This window comes from Megascapheus bottae, chromosome 4, assembly GCF_031878675.1.
Source record: "Megascapheus bottae isolate mThoBot1 chromosome 4, mThoBot2.hap1, whole genome shotgun sequence".
Lineage (NCBI taxonomy): Eukaryota > Metazoa > Chordata > Mammalia > Rodentia > Geomyidae > Megascapheus > Megascapheus bottae.
Window position 1 is genome coordinate 26,680,217 of NC_143512.1, and position 17,991 is coordinate 26,698,207.

Here is a 17,991-nt window from a genome sequence, read left to right on the forward strand (position 1 = left end):
TGAGCCATCATGGAAATAGAGGGGTGTTTGCTATTGAGTAATAAGGGACATGTAGGTGGGAAAGGAAACTGGAGCTAGAAAACTTTAGGAGAAACTTTTATTTCCTAGTCAGTGGGGTGCACTGGGCTGGAGCAGGGGAATGATGTGATTAGTAGCCCTCCTAGAAAGAACAGCTCCAGTGGACAGGAGGGATGAGTGGACAGGAAGGATGGGTAGACAGGAAGGATGGGTGGACAGGAGGGATGGGTGGACAGGAGGGATGGGTGGACAGGAGGGATGGGTGGACAGGAAGGATAGGTGGGAAGGGCTCTACAGAAAGGGCAATGAAATCCTGAGGTGAAAGCTGGCAGTGAATTAAAGAGGCAAATTACATAAACAGGAAAAGAAAAAGCATAGAAAAGAGTTTCTTGAAGGAATAATTAGGGGATTTACGTTGCAAGAACATCAGAGTTAGCTTTGGAAAAGAAAATACATCTAGGAAAATGCAAAACAGAACTTCCATGTTATATTATGGAGACAGAATGAGTTAAAAAAATCAGCTACTAAGGAAATGCAAATAAAAACAACCCTAAGATATCACTTTACCGCAAACAGAATGGCCAATATTCTGAACTCAGATACTGACAAATGCTGGTGGGGATGTGGAGAAAGAGGAACCCTACTGCACTGCTGGTGGGAATGTAAACTAGTTCAGCCACTCTAGAAGGCAGTTTGGAGGTTTCTCAAAAAAATAAAAATAGACCTTCCCTACAATGCAGCCATACCATTCCTGGGCATCTCCCCGAACATCATAACCTAGGATATGATAAGGACACCTGCTCAGCCATGTTCTTGGCTGCACTATTCACAATAACTAAGTGATGGAAACTACCCAAATGCCCTACTACAGATGAATGGATACAAAAAATGTGGTACATATGTACAAAGGAAATCTACATAGCCAATAGACAAGATAAAATAATGGTATTTGCTGGGAAGTGGATGAAACTAGAGCAAACCATGTTGAGTGAGATAAGTCAAGACCAAAGGAACTAAAGGCAAATGGTCTCCTTGATATGTGGCTATTAGATCCAAAGAGTACAAGAGTGATGACTCAATATTCGGGTACCCAAGGTTAATGACAAGGTCTTGGACATATAAACATAACTACATAGACATAAAAATCTATGATGGGATATATATTCTATAGACATGTTATATAGATTGATATGTATCTATGATATACAAACCCTCAGCTTAATTTTAATTATGTTCTAAAATCTATGTGCCAATGATTGCAGGTAGAGAAACATGACATTTGAAATATGATGTAAAAATCAGTGTTAATAAAATCTTTCAATAAAAATTTAAAATATAAGTAAGAACCTAAAAAATGAGCTATTCATGTTAAAATGGTTTTGATTTCACATACTTTAAGATTAAAAAATATATAAAAATCCCACAAGAGTAGAGATTTATAGTTTCAGAAACATACTTCTGTTTTTTCAGTTGGCTTAGATTGTTTTTCTTTGCTTTTAGACTGGTCAAAGTCTTCTGAAAGTTCATCAATGAGTTCTGATTCACTCCGGGGCTGTAACATAAGAAACACTGGATGTTATGAAGTGAATTTTTACTCTATAAAAATAATGATTTCACTGGGCAATATGTTTTTTCCAACAAATAGTAGAACATATATTGGGATCTAAAGCCAACATTAACTTCCATAGAGGATATTTTCACTTGTCAGTGGAAGATAAACATGTCAGGAAACAAAGAACTAAACATCTCAGCGCTACAAAGTGTTAATGGTTTGTTTCTATATTCTATATGTTATTCTGACACTCCCATTTCAGAAGATATTTTGTTCAAATAAAATTTCTTGTTCTCCACAGTGAAGCCCTTCTTTTCTGAATAAGTCAAGAAAACACATAAATCATGCACTGCCTCCTTCCACTTACAACAAAAAAGATTCTGGCAGTGACATTTCATTTAGAGCATATGGATATTTTGACTAATAAAAATGGCCTATGATAGACGTAATTCAGAATCTTCGTACCAGCAAGGACAACCTGAGATCTGAGTTGCAAACTTGCAATTTTCTAGCTATGTGACCTTGTGATACTTACATTAATTCTCTGTGTGTCTCACTGGAAAATAAGGAAAATGCTGTTGTCCTCATTCAGTGAAAACTCAGCATGAAAAGCATTTATGCATGTTGAGCATACAGAAAATGATTAATTCATGCTGTAATTGGCATTATGACAGGAAACCAGTTTCCTCAACTTGAGGCAATACAGTGTCATTAAAAGCATTTCTAGTATGAGGTGAGTGGGTCCAATATTAACATTATCTAATTTAGTACCACTGGTTCTTTATGTTCACTGAAAGTATCTTAGAAACTCAGAGCCTGGTAATAATTCCTAATGAAAATATCTCTAAAATGTAGGAATAGGCATTGGCCTATTCAGAAGTTCCATCCTCTATACTAAGTTGGCACATAAATCTCCACAGTGAGATCTGGCCTGTTTAGACTATTCAAATTTATGCTTTCCATTTCTTCTAAAGTACTAGAAGAATTATTTTCCAACCTTGGGTTTTTCTTCAGGCTCTGGCAATAGTGGTTTTCCATCTTCATCCTATAAATGAAATTGAAAATGCATTAAATAGGAAATTCTGCTTTTACATACCATTGAATTTGTTTCACAAAATTCCAGATGAGGTTTCCGTCTGTCCCTTATATTTGACTTAATTTATGTTTTAGATGTATTTTTTATTTTATATTAAATCAGAGCAAAGAACAGGTCAACTGATTAAATGGTCCCAAGTATGATGTCTATTTTTCACTAAAAGTAAATTAAAAGTATATTTACCACCTGTTAGGAATAAAAGAAGGGAAAAATAAAGTCGTTGTCAAGAAAAACATAATTAACAGAAGGATTTTTTTAAAGTCTCAACTCTCCATTATAAATAGGTGGATTACCATTTGCTAACTAATTGTGTATTTCCATCTACCTTCTAGAAACCCACGGGAGCTCTAATCCATATAGAAAGCAAAGCAAAAATGATCTTCAAATTACTCCGTCCCCTTTAAGATTACATATCTATTTTAAGCATTGCTATTAACTGAAACTTTTGGATCAGTAAGGTTTTGTTAGCAAAAAGGAATTGAATAAATTCAATAAGATTCATTATAATCTTTTCATACGTGTGAATAAGAAACTCTGACCATATTCCATGTCCTATAACCTCTGTTATTTACTCTTCCCTTTCTTCTTAGTTCACTTTCCTCTCTCTAAATAGTCAAATCTGTAGAATTTTTCTTTTTGTACTGGGGGCAGAACTCAGAACAGAGCCACTTTTCCCAGTCTCTTTGATCTTAACTTGCTTTTTGGATATGAGTCTCAAGGTGATTTTTTTCCCAGGGTGGCCTTGAACTGCAATTCTTGCCTTTTGGGATTATAGGCATGTACTGCCTACCATCCATAGTCTTTAATCAACAGGAATTTTAATATTATGATCACTTCACTTTGGAAGCAAGACAAACCATCCATAAAGGGGTTTAACTGCAGAAATCAGAGAAGAAAGGATTCAGGATTTTCACTGGGACAGGTGTTCTGAGTGGAAAGTATGATGCAAGGACAAGCGTGCTTGATACTGTGCAGTGCAGCAAAAAGTTTTACCGTGACTGCTTTTAATCTGAACTCAGGTGGGATCGTCTCATCATCCTCACCACACTTCTCTTGTTTCTCTTCTTTAGCTTTCGCCTGGTGGGAAGAGAAGAAGAGAAAAGAGCAGTTGAACAATGCCTATTAAAATGGATGGCACCACTTCCCCTGTGTGCTTTACAAGAATACCAAAGCATGGAGTCAAATGAGTCTTGAAGAGCTTTATAACCAACAAAGCACATGGCCATGACAGGCGGCCACAACCCAGACAGCATCGGGCAATTGGAGAACAGGAGTTCCAGGGGTGTGCTGTTCTGCTTTCAGGCTCTAAGAGCTTGGGGACACCATCCAGTCTCTGTTTTGCTTTCTTGAGCTGTATAATGTGGCTACTGATGTTCTTCCATGGCTCACTGATTTGCAAAGGTCACCAAAAAAAAGTAAGCAAAAGACCCTGAGAGGATGGTAAACTGAGTTTGGAAGTTAGTCATTATTTTTTTTGCCAGTCCTGGGGCTTGAGCTCAGGGCCTGAGCACTGTCCTTGGACTTTCTCAAGGCTAGAGCTCTACCACTTGAACCTCAGCACCACTTCCAGCTTTTTTCTATGTATGTGGTACCAAGGAATTGAACCCGGGTCTTCGTGCATGCTAGGCAAGCATTCTACCACTAGGCCAAACTCCCAGCCCCAGAAGTTAGTCATTTTAATAGTTTCCATCTGCCTTTCAGTAAGACAATTATCAGGAGGGGGAATACAAATAGTTCTACCCAACTCAGAAACAGAGAAGCAATTATCACAGGCACTGATTTATACATGCATAACTGCAGCGTCTGAAAAAGGACTCCCTGCCATAATACCAGAACATCCCTGGACTACTGAACCATAAACGACTAATGTATTTGAAATAAAAGTGTAGTTCTATAGTGGACCACTGGCTTCCAGGATATAGCATCAGTAATTTAGTCTACAAGTACTCCAGATTCCATAACATGTAATATGTAAATCTATACCGAGACACAATTCATAAAATAAGAGGATGGAGATTCATTGAAGCAAATTCCAATTCAACTCACCACTCCTATCTATACCTCAGTCTACGATTATAGTTCCTTAATGGTTAAGTCTTTGATTCATTTAAAAATATATTAAGCAATTTCAATGAATTAGATACTATATTCAGTGTTGAGTAACAATTTTATTTTCCTATAGACTAATTTTTACTAAAGGATGGAATGAATTATGCTTCTTTCAACATTTCTAGTTTCCTACAAAGGCACACTTATGGAGAAAGTTCTATGATTAGGTCTCTGGCTATCAAAGGGTACCTGTATGTTCAGACTGTTGTATTTAGGCTGCAGACAGTAGCAGGTGCACACTCTGCTAGGTCTTTTCCTTTTTGATCTTTATATATATATATACATATATAAATATATGTATATGTATATAAATGTTCACACTCTGGTTTATGCATAAGGCATTGGGAATAAAAAGGCTACACATTTGTAAAAAAGTCCTGCGTAAGGCAAAATGAAAGAGATTCGAAATGAGTAGTCACTATAGTTTAAGTAAAGATTTACTTTTGTGGTATTATGCATCCCATCCTAAGAACACTGAGTAGGTAGGGGATTTTTCTCTGGAGCATTCCCCGGTTTGCACGAAGCAATCTCTAGCAGAAGCATGCTGGAGTGGCAGGAGCCCTCCAGGATCACACAGACTTTCAGGAGCCTCAATCTTACCATTAGACTATTTGGGTAGTAAAAAATTAAAAAAAGTCACCCTCATGTACTATGACTTCAACTCATGGATTGAGTAAAAGATCTTCTACAAAAGTGGGAAAAACAATTATTTTGCCAGAATTGTAACCTACTTCTGCTCTAGGGTTTTCTAGAGAAAATCCCTATTTTCATATGTATGCCTAAACTACTTAGCCACACTTTATTTGACATTTTATATCTACTTAGCTGGTTTCAGTCAATCTAAGCTATATGTGATAGGATTTATATCCTAGTCAACTTTTCCCTCTGCACAGTTAGTTTTACTAATCAGTGAAATGCCTGAGGCAAAGTGACATTCACTGCTGGCTACCTAAGGGGCTCAGAGGATAGAATCATAACCTGTCCCCAGGCCTCTGCCAAGAACACCTTCTTGAGAAAAACAAGGTTCCTATCTGACTACTCTAAGTAATTCTTCAATCCTTAACCACAGCATCATTATCTGCTAATTTCCATGGTCTATCTCACAACAGTTGAGTCCAAGTTCCCTTTCTCCCCAGCACATTACTTGATCCTGGAGGATAGGGCGTCCTTCTCCTGCTCCTTTGTGTTCGTCATCCAAAAGCTTATTATGCCGCACTCTGCCCGGTGAACCCTCAAAGAAAGTTGAAGATAGAAATTGGCCCATCTTGGACCGGGGCCAACTCAGACTCTGAGAGGTCCAGGAAGTGAGAGAGATCCTTCAGAACTGGAAGTGACATCAGACAGAGGCATTGTGACAGAACACTTGCCAGCTCTCCTTCCCTAAGGTGCTAGGGTAGGCATGTCAAGGATTGCAGACTGCGTGTACATCTCCCCTTAGGATGACTCTCTCCCTTTTTCTTTTTTCCAGAGAAACATGTTGACAATTTCTACAAATTTATAACTTAATACAGTGATGCTCACTACCATGTAAAATGAATAACAAAGAAGTAGAAGTAAAAAGGAGAACACAATGATTTCTTTGTTGGCTGATCATCTAACACTGTTTTGATGCTCCATCACTGACATTTTGCTATACTAAAGAACAAAGTGAGAATGTTACTGAAAGGTTTTATTCCTGGTTGTTGACACACCAAAACTTCTCTCTTTTTTAAATGTGAAAGTAGCATAAAAATAGATGCTTATTCTAGTACTATTTATTATTGTATGTTTGAATTGTATGTTATCTAAAAGGTCTGCATTGTGATATGTCCATACATACACCCAGTGCACTTGAGTTACTACATGCACCCCTTTCCCGTGTTCCCAGTCTCCTCGTGAAGGGCTTGGCGGCTGGTGAGCTCTATCTCCTTTAGCTTCATCTCTAAATGTTCCAGAGCTCCAGTTTCTGAGCAATTGTGGCTTGGTTTTTTTTTTTGCCAGTCCTGGGCTTGGGCTCAGGGCTTGAGCACTGTCCTTGGACTTTCTCAAGGCTAGAGCTCTTCCACTTGAGCCTCACCACCACTTCCGGCTTTTTTCTATGTACGTGGTACCGAGGAATCGAACCTGAGTCCTCAGGCATGCTAGGCAAGCACTTTAACCACTAGGCCAAACTCCCGGCCCAAGTGTGGCTTGGTTTTTATTCTGACTTGAAACAAATTTTCAGCCTCTTTCCCCAGAGTTCTGTAAGAACTATCATGCTTCTATCTCCATCTACTTCCTAATAAAGGGAGGTACCCAGCACTCTTCTGAAAATAAGAATTAACGATTTCATAAAAGGAAACCTCATTCTTTCCCACTGCCTCTTGTTATCTTGTTTAGTCAGGTGCCATGTAATTTTTAACAAAGAAGATTAGTATCTTTGTAGAAATTAAAATCGTAGGCTTTTGTTTCTTAAAACACTCACATATTCCTCTTGGTTGCTAACTATCTAGTAATAAAATCAGAAATTAACTAGACTCTGAAAATAAGGTAGAATGAAGAGTAGTTCATTGCTGATCCCCAATAAAAATAAAAAATTCTATGCAAGAATTCTAAACATATGGTAGACATTCAGCTTTTCAAGCTGCAGATTAATACATTTTAAATATCAACCCCAAGGTCAATACCTCATCAACTTCCTTAAGAGAGCTGAGGTCGATCTCAGGGTCTGATTTCCGGGTACCCAGTGAAGCAGACAGAGCCTCAAGTGCTTGATCACTCATGGCATCCTGTTAAAAAAGAAAACCATGCATGAAAAAAGCGCTCAACTTAATCATCTGTTTGATTTTTGGTAAAATCCACATTTTTAAATACATAAGATAAATTGTGAATTAGGGAAGTACTTTAGGTAAACAATTTTATGTGAAAGTTAAGCAAAGGAGAAAAAGGAAAAAGAACTTACCAGTGAATAAAAACTGGGGCTAACACCTGTTCCTATAGTAACAATATCCTCTGGGAGGACATTTTGCCTTTCATTGAAAGTATAACTACAATAATAGTATTCTTATAAAGGAGTCTTATCAAAATCATAGCTACAAGAAAGTAAATATTCACTACCTTGTTTTTCTGAAACAGGGTCTCCAAAAACTGCAGAGTGACAGCCCTCTCCTTCAGCAAAACAGCTAAGCTCACGAAGCAGAGAACCTTGTGGCCCTTTTGCCTGCTCTGGAGGCAATGGCTCCTGGTTGTAGGAGTTTTCACTCTCGGGGTGTGGTGCTCATCACTGTTCCCACAGCCAGACAGATAAAAGTAAACTGCCATTCCAGCAGGGGAGGAGACAGAAGCAGGTCTGATAGCATTATCTAGACTATATATGCATGACACGTGCTCCCAGCTAGCCCAGGGCTGAAAGATCACTTTTCAGCATTTGTGAGAATTAGGTCATACCTGGTTGTGGTTTAAAAAAGGTGAATGGAAACAATTAGGACAATGACCCTTAAGAAACAAACGCCTTCTGGAAATCAAGCTTATGACGGCATGTTTCAAAAATGTAAGTCCTCTCTGCTTTCTGTTCTTCTGTGTGTTGTAATGGCGAGATGGTCTTGGATAACCATCAAGAACATTATGCTGAAAGCATTCTCAGGGGTATGCAGAAACATGAGACTTGCCTGATGATGATCAATGTAATGGCTTCTCTATTCCACACAGATCTAAGCTTTTTACCCTGGGTAATGTAATATTCCAGTTATCCTGAATATAACTAGCATGACTATCAGATGGTTCATGATTATTTTCAAAGAAGTCATTATCAATACCTCTTCCACCTTTCTTTTCTTTTCCTGGGGTGGAGCAGTACTTCTGATGACCCCAGCTGACTGAGCTTTTAAAACTTCTCCTGTAGATTTCTGAAAAAGAAAATATCACGATTAACATGTATAGATAAGGGAAGTTTATTTAGAATAACTCAAATTCAGAGGCAAGATAGTTTCTAGCAAGTTCTCTCCAGCAGTAATAATAGCAATACCTCTTTCTCGGTTTTCTTTCCTTCAGTAGTAGGAGAACTACAGGTGAAGTCAGATGACAAGGCATCTATAGCATCATCTGGCCCCAGAGATTTCTAAAAAAATAGAATAGGAAGAAGGTAACACTAGAAAGATGAGTAGTAAAAGAAAGAATTACAAATCAAAGGAAGAATTTACTTTTGCATTCCCTTGTTACCCAGGGAAATACTTGAGTGCAATAAATATCTATATTTGGAAGGGAATGGGCGCTCTGTAAAAATTATTTTTCTCTTTTCCTTTTCTAAAGGAAGTACATATAGGAAGTGCTCATTCTCTTGTCAGTAGCATTTATTCTTATCCTTCCAGTTTCCTTCCTTTCAAAACAATCTGAGACCATGAGCAAAAAGACAAACCCACCCACTTTCTATAAAAGGACAAAACATGTGATATAGAGATGAATTGAGTTGTGATCCCCACATATGGATTTGTTAGTCTTATTCCCCCAAAGATAGAAATAATATTGATTTACATCTTGGAAGATATCTAGGTAAACTCACCGGAGAGTCTGGAGGAGGCCCAGTGATCCCTTCCTTTTTCTAGAATGAAAATAATTTGATAAAGTTGAGAAGGCAAAAATCTATAATAGGCTAATGTATTCTCAGTATTATAAAGTGAATTGAGGGCCACTCCCTGTCCAAATTCCTATGTGATCCTCACTCTACTGCCTCAGGATGAGAATTTATTTGAAGATATGGTCTTCATTCTGGGAATAATGAAGTAAACACCCACCAGGATGGGTGCAAATCCAATATGACTAGGTTTCCTTATAAAAGGGGAAATATAGAACCAGAGAAACACATGAGGGGGATAATGTGAAGAGACTCAGGAGGAAGACAGCTATGAGAGGGCCTTCTCTCAGCAGCTCTCAGAAAGAACTAACCCTTATTGAGACCTCTATAGTGAACTTGCTGCTGTCTGCAGAACTATGAAATAAAATACCTTTCTACTAGTTAAGTCATCTAGTCTATATACTTTGTGAAGCAGCTCTACTAAACTAATATAAAACAGTGAGATTTTTAATGATAAAGTTTAAATTATGAAGACACTGATAAGAACAGATAATTCAAGATGAAAACAATAAAATAATTATTTCACTTACAGCTAAAAGTTCCCTATATTTTGGAGGAATTGTGATTTCTCTTTTACCCAGTTCTTCTATGTAGGTAGAAATCATTGGATCCTAAAAGAAAACCATAGAGACATATTATGTAATTAATCAGTTGGGAATACATGAAAACAAAGTACTATTCTATTATTTTGTAATTAATAGAAGGGTTATATTACATTTGCCAGAGGCATTACTTCACATACATTGATACCCTTTCTCATGACTTGGTCCTCATTTCCCTCCCCCCCACCCCCACTCTCATCTTGTTTTTCCCCCTTTCCTATCCAATTTCAAATAACCAAATATGCATATTCTATTATTAAGTATTAGAACTGCTGAGATACAATGTAAATCAGTAAAAGTTAAAACTGTACGCAACTCTGAGTTCTAAATTCACACAAACACCCATATTTGGTTGATTTAACTCAGGAAATGCTATAAAATTTTACAAATATTACGTTAAAGTTGAATTTTATATTAAAATGCATTTTGTGCTCAATACGTTATATTTGCATTCAAAACCAGTTAGTAACATAATAGATATCTGTATAAACCAATATAACTTTATTGGATTTATATTTTCTCTAATATAAAACTTAAAGAAAGTAAAAATCACTATTAGAGTATATGTCTCCTGTTTGGTTCTCTCTAAGCCCTGTACTTTAGGTTTACCATCTTTATCACATCAAGTTGAACATAATTTTATAAATAGGTATTCATAAGTAATATATAGAATTACTTTCAAATGTTATATAATGGCATGTGTTCCATTTTTATTCAAAATTATGATTTTTGTAATCTTTACCACTATAAAGCATTGTATAATATTCTCCCTTTTCTGGCTTTTAAAAATAATTTTACTGTTCTTGTTAAGGTATTATACAGAGGGGTTACCATTTCATAAATCAAGTAATGAACACATTTCTGTTTTTGGACAGTGTCACTACTTCCTTACTTTCCCCAAGTCCTCACCCCCCAGAGCTGCCAAAAGCTGCATAGGTTATTTTCCACACAGTGGGTGTATGCTTAAGAGCATGAAGTCATTTGTTTACCCTTCCTTCCTCCTTTTCTGTGCCCCTCGATACCCTCTCTGAAAGAAAAATAAAACCCAAAGCAAACACTACCACCTCCTCCACTATCACCACCACCACCACCACCACCATCACCAAACCTATGTTTCCATTTTCTGGAGTTAGTTTCAATAAATAGTATTTTTATTTATTTATTTTTTCCATATTTTTTTTACTGTAATTAGTAAAAGGGTTACATGATATTTGCCAGATAGAAGGTGCATTAATTCACATACATTGATACCCTTTCACATGTCTTGGTACCCATTTCCCTCCCCCCCCACCCCCCACCCGTCTTGGTTTTCCCCCCTTCCCTATAAAATTTCAAATATCCAAATACAAATAAATTCAATATATCAGATAACAAAGTGAGATAATAAATAGTATTTTTAATGTTTAGAGAAGTTACACCTTAGTGTTTCTTCCCTAAGGGTATCCTCCTTTAATATGACTGTGTGTGAATGCCTAGAGTCCTGTATAGGTTATCACGTCCAGTTAGATTTTAGATCTAGCTTCCACAGATGAGAGAAAACATGTGTCATTTGTCTCTGTGAGCATGACTTACTTCACTTACCATCATCTGTTACAGGCCCATGCATTTCCCTACATGTGACATAACCTTAGTCTTGATTTTTATTTGTCTTTTTATTGTAATTAATATAAGGGTTACATTATATTTGCCAGATAGAAAGTGTATTACTTCACAAACATTGCTACCCTTTTTCATGTTTTTGGGAAATGGGGACAAAAACATAACCTTATTCTTCTTAAGAGATGAGTAAAATTCCCGATTTTAATAATGCACTCATCTACTGTAGGCTATCTGTGCTGTTTTCATAAATGGGCTATTGTGAATAGTGCAGCAAGGAATATAGATATACTGTATCCTGACTTGTAGTGATCTGGGTAAGTGCCCACGAGTAGTTTGGCTGGGTCAGAGGGAAGTTTTATGTTTAGTTTTCTGAGGAATCTCCAAACTTCCTTCCAGAGTAGTTACAGTAGTTTACATTCTCACCAACAGCATCCACATACCCACCAGCATGTGCTACTGTTTACTGAAATCATGTCTTCCTAACCCTTTTGTTCCTTTCTCTCTTTTCTTCCTCCTCTTCTCTCTCTTTGCTTCCTCCTTGCCCTCTTTCTCCTTTTCTTCCTCCTTTCCTTCTTCCTCTTTGTACTAGGAATTCAAATCTGCCTAGTTTGCTTGCTCAACTGACATTATACTACTTAAGTCATACCTCTAGCCCTGTATTTTGGCTAGTTATTTTGGAGATGGAATCTTATGGGCTTATTTGCATGGGCTGGCTTCACATTACAACCCTATCCCAACCTCACAAGTAATTACAGGCTTACCAGTACCCATCTCATTTTGCCAGATTTTATCAATATTTGTACACATGGGCAAAATTCCCTCCCCCAAGAATCTCTCTGGCTCCCTCCAGGTATAGGTGAGCTGTCAAACTTTTACAATTTTGTAGCTCAAAAGCCATATAGGATGAGACTAAATGAAATGAACTCTAGGATATGGAACCAAGAGGTTTATCTTTATGATTGTTGTCCTTAATGTACTATGTGAAGTTATTTCTTTTCTCTTTTTTGTCCCTTTATGGTTTATGTCATGTTGCTTACTGTATCTGACTTTGTTACCTGGTATATTGTGTATACGTTTATTTGTTTATTTGAAATAGGGAAGGAGAAAAAACAAGATGATTGGGAGGGGATGGGGAGAGGGGAACAAAAACATGAGAAAGGGTATCAGAGTTCAAGATGTAAGGTTCCTGCTACCTCATAAAGGTAACTGTAACCCCTCTATGTGTTACCCTGACAATAAAATACAATTAAAAAAAACTTTTACAATTGTGCTGGTGCATGTGGTATGGCCCCATGTTGTAGTGCTACTTGCCCAATTATTTGGGAGATTTTCATTCTGTTTATTCATTAGCTAAACAAATTTTACCTAATTTTCTATAGAGTTATTCTTCTCTCTTTGTTTTTAATTTTTTAAGCTTACACATAATCCTTGGTTAAATCTCCTGAACTACTGTGACATATTTTCCTTTTTTGCCAGTCATGGGGCTTGAACTCAGGGCCTGAGCACTGCCCTTGGACTTTTCTCAAGGATAGAGTTCTACCACTTGAGCCATAGCACCACTTCCAGCTTTACTCTATGTATGTGGTACCGAGGAAACTGAACCGGGGCCTTTGTACATGCTAGGTAGGCACTTTACCACTAGACCAAACTCTCAACCTACTGACACCAAGAAACATTCTAATTGCTTTTTTATGAATTAGGAATAGGGATGAAGACAGAACATATCAAGAAATCAGACAAGTTCAAGAAAAAGGATGAGAAATAGCTAAAAATGAAAATAAGTTCAAGTGCACTGGGTTTATATCTCAAGGACAGAATACAACTCTTCTGACCAAATAGGCTGTATTTCAGTGGCAGGCTTAACAAAGACAGACACTAAATCAGTGTAATTTTATAGGTAGTATATAACAAACCTCTTCTTTTCCCAACACTGATTTTTAGTAGTTACTCATTATCAATACTGATACACATGTCACTTCTATGACATTCTCTTCCACTTCATGGTCATGGCCTTTTTTACTCTCCCACTGACTGCATAGGAATCTTTACAGATATCACATCACATACCGAAACAACTGGCCCAGTGTATGCTGTATTGTCTTCATTAGCTTCTTCTGGTTTCCCTAAAGTGTCTATCAAGTCATCCAAAGCAGCATCCATGCTTGACTAGAAATGAAAGAGAGCAGACACAAATTGTCAAACGTATTTCACTTTTGCCTTTTTGACCTACAAAAAAATCAAACACCATAAGCTTTCCAAATTCAAAAATGGTAAAAGTCAGAACTAACTCTATGACTGAGATTTTCAGAGTACAGATACTGGGTTGGAAATATAAAACACTACTATTAAGGTCATTTCAAACAAGTCCAATATCATTAAGTACCTGAACAAATAGATGAGCTGATTAAAACTGCCAATCCAGTAGACTCACAGTTAAAAAGAAAAAGAAATACATAAAATGGTGCCCATAACTCCTTAGCAATGTGGTATTTGGTATTTACTGTTTAACAATGGTCTTCTAGATTTTTACACTAACAATGTTTCCCCATCTCCAAATCTTTAAACAGCAACACTTCCAAATAGAATTTATATCAAAAATAATCTCAATATATTCTTTCATGGGAGGATGTGTCTACTTCCTTGTTTTCTATAAGACAGAAATTCATAAAAATGAATGCTAGTTATACGAACAGGCTGTTTTTCCTCTAGCAATATAGCTTAAAGTAATTGGTGAGAAGATGTCTTTACCTGATTGATGAGGTAAAGAATGACTCACTGTGAATAATAACCTTATTTTAAGGAGAATAAAAAAGAATCTAGGGGAAACCTCTTTACTAGTTAACTCAGACCAAAATTGAGTGCTTAACATCTTTCTTTGTCTTCTTAGGGCTGGGAGCATGTTCTGGTGGTAGAGTGCTCACCTAGCACGCACAAAGCCCTGGGTTCAATTCCCTGGAACCACATACACGGAAAAAGCCGGAAGTGGCATTGTTGCTCAAGTGGCAGAGCACTAGCCTTGAGCAAAAAGTGTCTAACGACAGTGCCCAGGCCCTGAGTTCAAGTCCCAGGACTAACAAAACAATAAAACAACTTTGCCTTCTTAAAGTACAACATCCCCACAATAACTTCAGAACTCATTTGATTATTAATATGATCAACAGGATTTACAGACTGTTAGCTTTACAGAATTTTGTTTTTAAGAATTCTTTAGTGATACATCAAGCTAAAGAAGGTATATTTTTTTTGTAGAAAAATTAGAATGTGGCTGGGCACTGATGGCTCATGTCTGTAATCCTAGCTACTCAGGAGACTGAGATCTGAGGATCTCAGTTCAAAGCCAGCCGAGGCAGGAAAGTTGTGAGACCCTTATCTCCAACTAACCATTAGAAAACTCCAAGTAGAGCAGTGGCTCAAAGTCATAGAGTGCTAGTCCTGAGCAAAAGAGCTCAGGGACAGCACCCAGGCCCTGAGTTCAAGCCCCACCACCAACCAAAATAAAATAAAGTAAAATTAGAATGTAAACTCCATGAGATGAAGCCAGAGTTTCAAAGCAGAGGGTTCTAATATAAAATGTTATAAACATAGCTATTAATATAACACCTTCAACCAGTCAGATCCCTTAAAGCAAAAAATAATTAAAATAACACTTTGAAATTATCCATCTCATATTGTTTCCGTGAAAACAAAAATCAGACTGAGATAAACACAGAGCATCCTTCCGGGATGCTTACTGCAATTTTCATACCTTTCCTGGCGGTTGATCTGGTTTGGAGCCAACAGGCACAGCTGCAGTTAATGACTTCTTTTCTTTTTTCTGATGAGAGAGTTTAGAAAGACATGAGAAAAACTGTTTTCATTTCCCTCAGTACTATGACATTTTAACGTGAATTCACTGTGATGTTATTGATCAAATACCGCACAACTGTTATACACTAGATAGTCTGATCTATCCGTTAGATCCTTCTATTCAAAACTGCTTAAATAATATTAATCCCATGAAGTGATAGGGAAAATAATTCTCAGAGGGATTAACTGTCTTTAGGAATAGAACTAAGCTAGCTTATGATTCAAACTCAAGACTTCCTGACTCTTGATTCTCCATGCTTTTCTGGAGCTCACTGTCAGTCTTTGCAATCCATAGGAATCCTTTCTGTAGGCTGCCACACTTGCTGCCATGGTTTAGAGCTTTGACTTGACACATCAGATCTACCATAGCCCTTGTTATCTTGCCTCTCTTAATTTCCCTGAAATGAGTTTCTCTCTCCATCACCATTGCTGCAGTTCATCTAGCAAAGGATGCCAGTAATTTTCCAATTTACAACCTCCATGATTTATCAGGACACTGAGTCTGAATTAGTTCTTGGGAGCATTCTTCTTTTGATTCTCACCTTTCACAGCTACCTTAACTCAACACCTCTCTCACCGTACTTCAGTATTTTATGCTTTATTCTCTGTCACCCCTGGCATCTCTTCACAAATTCTGCATGTCCCTGCCAAGTCCTGACAGTCCTGTCCAAAACCACTGTCTAGGGCCAGAGGCCAAACAATTCCAGGACTTGGCAGGAACTAAATAAGATGACATTGATGAGCTTAAGACAATGGGGATTGGGTCTCTTCTGAATGTATTCTTATTTTGTCAGCAGAGCACACATTTCCTGGGTTTAGATAGTGGTGGTTAACATGGCTGCCTGCAACCTCTCCTTCTGTCTCTTGGTTTCAGAGTTTGTAAAGTGAGGATAAAGAAAGTCTCTACTTAGCGGTTTTGAGAATCATGTAAATTAATGTGCATAACAATATGAAATCCAGTGTCTGTTACTTGGTAAGCACTACATAAGTACTTGCTATATAATTAATTGGTAAATAAATGATGGCTGTGGTGGCGATGTTAACTACTATACCAAGGTATGAGCCTGTAATCAAGCAAAGAAAATCTTTTCTAAGATTCAACTATTACCTTATACAGATACTCCTTTCTTGTTTGTCTTCTCTCCTTCCCTCCCTCCCCCTTTCTTCCCTTTCCTCATTTCTCCCTCTTTCCTTTTATCCCTCTCTCCCTCTTTATCTCTCCATCTCTCCTTCTGTCCTTGCCTTCCTTCCTTCCCTTCCCTCTTTTCTCCTACCTCCTCCACTCTTTCATCTGGAACAATATTTTAATGGCCTTGCTGCACATCTTTCCTTGGATCTGACTGACAGGTCAAAAGAAAACCTGTCCAAAATCAGACACATTTATTTTTCTCCCCAGTCAATTCCTCTCTGACTTCTATGTTTTAAAGGTAAAATCAGAGGCTCAGAAACAAGACTGATCCCAGGCATTCACTCTCAAGTGCTGATTCCACACTGATATGAACCTGACAGTGAGAGTCTCTTAAAATTTTGTGCCCTGGGCACTTCTTTTGCTTTACTTTTAGGTTACCAACCTAGTTCAAGATGACCCCAAAGCTCCAAATTAGCTTATAATTTGCTTTATCTTTGCCCATTTTTAGTTAGATTTTTCCATCCTACAGTGCCTCTTGTATAATTTTGCATTCTCTTATTCTGTTACAGTTCAAATTTAAGCTACCTAGAGCTTACCAGGTTGATTAAAAGAGCCCAACCCAACATGCTATTTTCCTATCTCTACAACATTCTTCACAGCAGCCTTAACCTGTCTTTCTGGTCTTAACAGCCCTACTACTCACCTCTCTGTGTTCCTCCACACTGGAACACACTCTGTCCAGAATGCAGGTTGCAATCTCACTTGTCCTTCCTAACTGAAGTGCCTAACCTAAATTCAAACCACTCTGTCAAAATAAGGCAAATAGTCCACCCATTCTGTAAAATCTTCCCATGTTGGGCAGAGTCTGGCCTAGTGATAGAGTGCTTGCCTAGCATGCATGAAGACGGGGCTTTGATTCCTTGGTATCACATACATAGAAAAAAGCAGAAGTGGTGCTGTGGCTCAAGTGACAAAGTGCTAGCCTTGAGAAAGCCCAAGGACAGTGCTAAGGCCATGAGCTGAAGACCAGGATCGGCAAAAAATTTAAAATCCTCTCCTCATATGGAGCCTCTTAATCTGCCTTGAACTATATAATCCTAAGCATTTATCTTCTCAACCCTAGAGGAGCCAGCCTATAGCTAACATGTCCTTCAGAGTGAAATACAGTGCTTTAAACTTGCAACATATCAAAATAAGAAGGTGGACTTGACCTTCAATTTAACAGGAAAAGAATCAGGGGCAAAATAAAACAAAATGGCTTGCTACAAGTTCTAACACAAGCCTCTCCTAAATACATCATCTTGCTTTCACCAATAAAACTGGGTAATCTAAATTTAACAAAAAACTTCCAATTTTGAATACATATTAAAGTGTATTCTAACATATCTAGTCCTTCCCCTTAAGCTTATTGGTTTTCAAATCATTCCTGGCACAAAAAACAAAACAGAAGTG

General features: G+C 37.6%; 1 protein-coding gene across 5 annotated transcripts in view; it reads right to left on the reverse strand.

Moving 5' to 3' along the window:
• The window catches only part of Cast (calpastatin), an 88,717-nt gene that overhangs the window by 22,081 nt on the left and 48,645 nt on the right, over nt 1-17,991 (reverse strand). For all 5 annotated transcript variants that reach the window (XM_090331598.1, XM_090331596.1, XM_090331597.1 and 2 more), the window contains 10 exons: nt 15,310-15,378; nt 13,632-13,730; nt 9,894-9,974; nt 9,292-9,330; nt 8,758-8,850; nt 8,549-8,638; nt 7,421-7,522; nt 3,660-3,743; nt 2,568-2,615; nt 1,475-1,570 (listed from right to left, as the gene is read on the reverse strand). In XM_090331598.1, the coding sequence (XP_090187724.1) occupies nt 1,475-1,570; nt 2,568-2,615; nt 3,660-3,743; nt 7,421-7,522; nt 8,549-8,638; nt 8,758-8,850; nt 9,292-9,330; nt 9,894-9,974; nt 13,632-13,730; nt 15,310-15,378 (801 nt within the window). The remainder of the gene's footprint in view (nt 1-1,474; nt 1,571-2,567; nt 2,616-3,659; nt 3,744-7,420; nt 7,523-8,548; nt 8,639-8,757; nt 8,851-9,291; nt 9,331-9,893; nt 9,975-13,631; nt 13,731-15,309; nt 15,379-17,991) is intronic.